The sequence below is a fragment of the Limulus polyphemus genome, unplaced genomic scaffold, assembly GCF_000517525.1.
Source record: "Limulus polyphemus unplaced genomic scaffold, Limulus_polyphemus-2.1.2 Scaffold361, whole genome shotgun sequence".
In the NCBI taxonomy this organism is placed as follows: Eukaryota; Metazoa; Arthropoda; class Merostomata; order Xiphosura; family Limulidae; genus Limulus; species Limulus polyphemus.
The window spans coordinates 387,902-393,151 of record NW_013665971.1 but is presented as its reverse complement, the minus strand read 5'-3'; the positions used below and the strand labels follow the sequence as shown (position 1 = coordinate 393,151).

The 5,250-nt window shown below is 30.7% G+C and overlaps 1 protein-coding gene across 2 annotated transcripts in view; it reads right to left on the bottom strand.

Annotated features, from left to right (window-relative positions):
• The window catches only part of LOC106457688, a 35,630-nt gene that overhangs the window by 1,149 nt on the left and 29,231 nt on the right, over window positions 1-5,250 (bottom strand). Inside the window, exons 4-5 of one of the 2 annotated variants that reach the window (XM_013917129.2) lie at window positions 3,017-3,106; window positions 2,185-2,306 (exon numbers count right to left, since the gene is read on the bottom strand). In XM_013917129.2, coding sequence (XP_013772583.1) covers window positions 2,242-2,306; window positions 3,017-3,106 — 155 coding nt within the window. In that variant the 3' untranslated portion in view covers window positions 2,185-2,241. Of the gene's footprint in view, window positions 1-2,184; window positions 2,307-3,016; window positions 3,107-5,250 lie in introns of those variants that run through there. The other variant, XM_013917128.2, reaches the window with a different exon arrangement.

The window sequence follows — 5,250 nt, the reverse complement described above, 5'->3', positions numbered from 1 at the left end:
TAATTTGAGTTATAATTAATATGTATTTGTTACTTTATAGATTTAATACATATTTGTTGCTACTTTATGAACATTTTTACGCTTATACTGTGAGGTAAAAATGGCTGCTGCTATGATTTTCTACTGGTTTATGAGCTCGTTGCTGTCCTAATTTAGGATCTTCTTTTTAATAAATTCTTGAATATGTTAAAAAAAAAAGAGATAGAAAGGGGGCCCAGCAAGAATGTTTGCTCCGGGGCCCATGCTGGCTCTCGACATTCCTGCTTTTCATGCTAGTTTTCCTTGTTTTCATTACATTAGGATAGGCAGCTTTAATAGTGCATTAAAAACTAATGAATGTTACTTCACCAATGTAAGTTTCTAAAGACAAGCTATACTATTTTTTTTAAAAAGCTAACAAAAATTAATGTTATTCTTAAGGATACAAAACTTTTCCAAGTATAAAAAAACTAAGAATAGACTTACTTTTATTTTTGTCATTTATGAATTATTATATTACAAAGTTAAGCAGCACAGCTATATTTTCTTTTTTATCTTTCAAGAAAACTATAACTTACTTAGTCATTCATCAGGGTAACTTTAGTTTATTTCAAAAATGTAATTTGATTAAAATCATTAAACACCTTGTGATTTTATTAAATAACATTTTCCCATTTTACTTAGTCTCAAAACTTACAACTCAAAAATTCTATATTATTAGTTGTTGATGAGACAGGCGTTGGTTTAGTGGCTATAGCATGCTCGGTTTGTTAATCCAAGAGTTCATAGTTCGTGGCCCACTGCAACAAAAATGCACTCTGCACTTTGGATCTGTGTGTGCACTACAAAAGTGACATTTCCTTTGGTCTACAAGTTCAAAATTAGGGTTTGTTTTATGCAGATAACACTTTGTGTAGCTTTGCATGAAAAATACGAAATGAGCAAACTCTAATTTACAAGAAGGCTAATAAAATATTTGCAAGCCACAAACATAATAGCAGAAAGAAGAAATACTGTCTTAAGTAATTAAAAAAATTTTTTTGGAACAAACTGTTTAAAACTGGACCAATTATGCCATGCAAACAGGATGAGTTGACAGTTTTTATTAAACTCAATCAATATTAATCCTATAATTTAGATGAATAAAGTAGTTACAGTTTATCAGTTGAATGTAAAAATGATTTTGAAACAAAAGATGGTAATGTTCCACAAAATAATGTAGAGTTTTTAACTTTTATACAAATACCGTACATCAGACATTCCCAACCTGGGGTACATTTGGACTTCTCAGGGGGTACATAGGGGTCTGAGAGTATAACCATGGTTTACACTTTACATGGTGTTTTAATCTACAGTCAGACAAAGAGAGCAAACATAAATATACGCTCTTTAGACAAAAAGGTGTGATCATGGTGAACGTTGTGATGTTATTACTGTGCTACATTATAACTCATGTTTTCAATAAGTAATGTAGAACATAAGAAATACAGAACACCCTCATTACAAATCAGTTGATAAACTAGGGATCAGCCAACTGGGCAAGCTCTCCTCCCTCCATTAGTGCTTTGGGAGAGAATGCCCAAGGGGTACAGAGGAACAAAAAGGTTGGGAATCCCTGCCGTACATGTTGAAACACTGGGGTCACCAACTTACTAATTTTCAGAAAAAATGAGTTAAAATACAGATTACAAGAAAATGTTTTCTTACATATACAAGCATATGAAGGAGTACAGATTTCAGTGAGTAAAACTGATGTGACAGATTTATTATTCTATATTATTTTAATATTGATGTTTGTTTAAATTAAATTTATATTTAGAATTGTAAATAACTTTTTAAATATGTATTGCGAAACTCCCACCTATTCTCTAAAGTTGTAGAAGATTCTCGAGTGTAAGAATTAATAATAATGTGTGTATACATAAATGCCAGTGTAGCTTTGTATTGTTATGTAATCTGAATTTGAGAAACTCTCTACATGTCTATAAATATAACCAATGCAACGCGCTTAAAAAACAGTATCTATTATTGGTTTGCTGTAATTGGTGTGCTATAAACTTTGGAAGCTATTAACACTTATTAATTGGGAAACTTCAGATATTTGTCCAGGAATATTTATAAATTTCAAACATTACAAACCATTTAACTTCTGTGGATTCACATCAGACATTAGTACTTTTATGAAAACATACCTAACTTCAACGGTGGAAAACATCGGCGAAGAATACGGGGCTAGCTACCTCCCTATTAAGTGAATTGTACTTACGTCAACTTGAAATTAACTTGCTCATCATGAACCCTCGATAAGATATTAAGGAAGTTCCAGACTATAAAGAAGATCTTTTATTGTTTGTGAAACTTTTGTATATAAATCATTGTTTGTAATAACTGTTATTATAAATTGTATTATTGTTTGTATATTAAAATATATTTTAATTAAAAAAGAAAACTTTTTGTATCAATCTTGTTGGCAAACATCATAAACTGGCTATATGCCAGCCTTTATTTACCTACTAAGTCTAAATTACAATTTAACTCAGTTTTAGGCTATTTGAAATTGTGATACGTAACACTGAATAACTAAACCTACTTTAGCTACAATATATTCAAAATTGACTGAAATGAACAACACTTTAAGAAAAGCCTAATATGTTTTCATTAATGTTAAGTTTATATATATATTCTAGTTATAACAAGACCAATTATTCTCCATAAATAATGTTTTGAGCAGTGTACATTGAAACTTGGCAATTTAACTGCTCTGTTAAACAATTTGTATCCTTCCTTATGTTCAAACACAACTGAAACTGATCATATGTACTCGTATGTTTCCATTACCATGAAAATTCTCTTAGGCTGTAATACACTTGTATACAACAATTAATAAGATACATACTTTCTTTGTGTTTAAGTCATTCTACGTATTTCATGTAATTGAATTTCAGGCTGAAGAATCATGATGTACCTGCTTTTTGATTAGCATACTAGGACATTTCAATGAACTTCAAACACACAACTGAGTACCATGTCACAATACCTGATCCTCCCAGCAACATTCCTTTCTTTTTTTTCTTCTGATTTTTATCATCAACTTTGTTTCCCAACTGATTACTTAAATAGAGTCCCTCTGTAATAAAAAAAAAAAGAAATTCAGATATGTATACATCATAAGGTATTTATGAAACAGGACATGAAAAAAAAAAGATGTCAAATGCAAATTATACGTATTCAGAGAGATAGAAGAACTTCCAATAACAACTATATGCAACCAATTCATGTAATCACCCAATACTATTAGATCAGTGGTTCTCAAACATTTTTGTCCATGGACCACTTCAGCAGGACAAAGACCATTTCTATTCCACCCACTTTTGCTTGCCACAACAAAAAAACTCAGAATTAATGGAAAGAATGCAAATGATTTTGATGTGACTTGCACTTTGGACTAGCCAGCTGTCTACCTGGAGGACTCTCACTGAAACACCAGTGGTATGGAGACCACATATCGAGAACCACTGTATTAAATGATAAATTCAACAAAGATGTAGGTACATCTGAATAAATATTGGTATTGATTTGATTGCATTTTTATTAGGTATGTTTTAAAAGTGATCACCTATATCATGCTGCTTTTTAAGCAAAATTTCATTTTTTATAATTATATGAAATGACTATTCTGTGAATTCTAATGAAGATGAACCCAAACTAACTTGTAAGTAACTAGAACTGGTAACTAGAAATATCTGAAAAGTCTCTTTAGTCTAACTATATGATATGAATAATAAGCATTTATTTACAAGTTAAAACGTTAAGTTTAAATCCCCACTTCATCTGTAATAGGGGAAAAAATGGGATTAAAAGAAACTAGGTTTTCCATGACATTAAATGGTTATCTTGGGTTTAGTACAACAGTAGGGCTCAAATCATACAACTCATTCAAATACAGACAAAATTTACCTTGAGACACATACACATATGTATACCTAAACTGTACAAATTAAACAGGAAACAAGTCAAATACTGGCTGAACCCCCCTTGTGCAACCTTCACCTTTCATATTACAATTTGATAACAAAAGCCAATATAAACTTTCATGCCAATAACAGTAGTAAAAATGCTGCTTTGGTAAATAAAATGCAGTCCCTTTTTTCACTCTAACGTTAAACTTGATACCATACACCATGCATGTGACAGCATAAATAAATATTCAATGAGCCATAACTGTCTAAGGCTTCTTACTTTATTGTTTAGATAATTTTGCAAGCTAGTTTACTCACCAGAAAAATTTTCAGATCATACTTTCAAATTATTTAAGCAATTTCCAAACTACGGTTCAGGTGGGAAAAAAAAATTAATCTCTGCGACAAACCAGACATACATCTCATCATCAAATATCCAAACATTCTCTAAACCCGATGAATATATTTCATATATTAAACAGTTAAGCACACATTTAAATTTGTAATGAATAAAAAAAAAACAATTATTAGAAAAATTATTTTTTGACAAAAAGTTTTACATGATACTCCACATATAATGGATTTAGTGTTGTTGTTCTTTTAATGATAAAGCAAACTGTTAAATATTGTATTAATTTTATGTATAGGTGTGTATACATATATCAGTTAACCCATTAACTGTGGCAGGAGCAGCTCAGTTGCAGTTTTCTGACTCACAGATAAAACTGAGTTGGCATCAATCACAATAAAACAGTAATTATCGTCATTCACAAAGAGTTATAGTTATATATGTGCAACTCACGGATATTTCCGTCATTTGCAACTGAGCCATAGAACATCAATGACAGAAATATCCACCATCTGCAATTAATGGGTTAACAAGATTGGCTGTTAGTTTCTATTAACTCTTCACTATATAAACTTACCTGTATAGTTATACAATATTGCTTGGATGTTACAGTCACAGTATATGTCAATACAATTTAACCCTTTTGCTACTGCCTTGGTGGATTATACTAACCACTTGACCCCAAAGTGGCCATCAGAGTTTTCATACTATAACATTGTATGTGGGGTCAGTGTTAACTGTTCCAAGTGCAAAGTGATTTTCAACTTAAGTTTAAAATACTTTTCTTCATCTGAAAATTATCAAATTTCATTTATGTAATCTCTAAAACCTCATAAATAAATAGCAAGTGTTCTTTTTTCATTTTATATTGTATCCACTATTTTCTCTAACCTAATTCTATACATATTAGGTCAATTTAATCAAACTCGTAACCACTATAAATAAAAAGGAATAAGTGAGTAG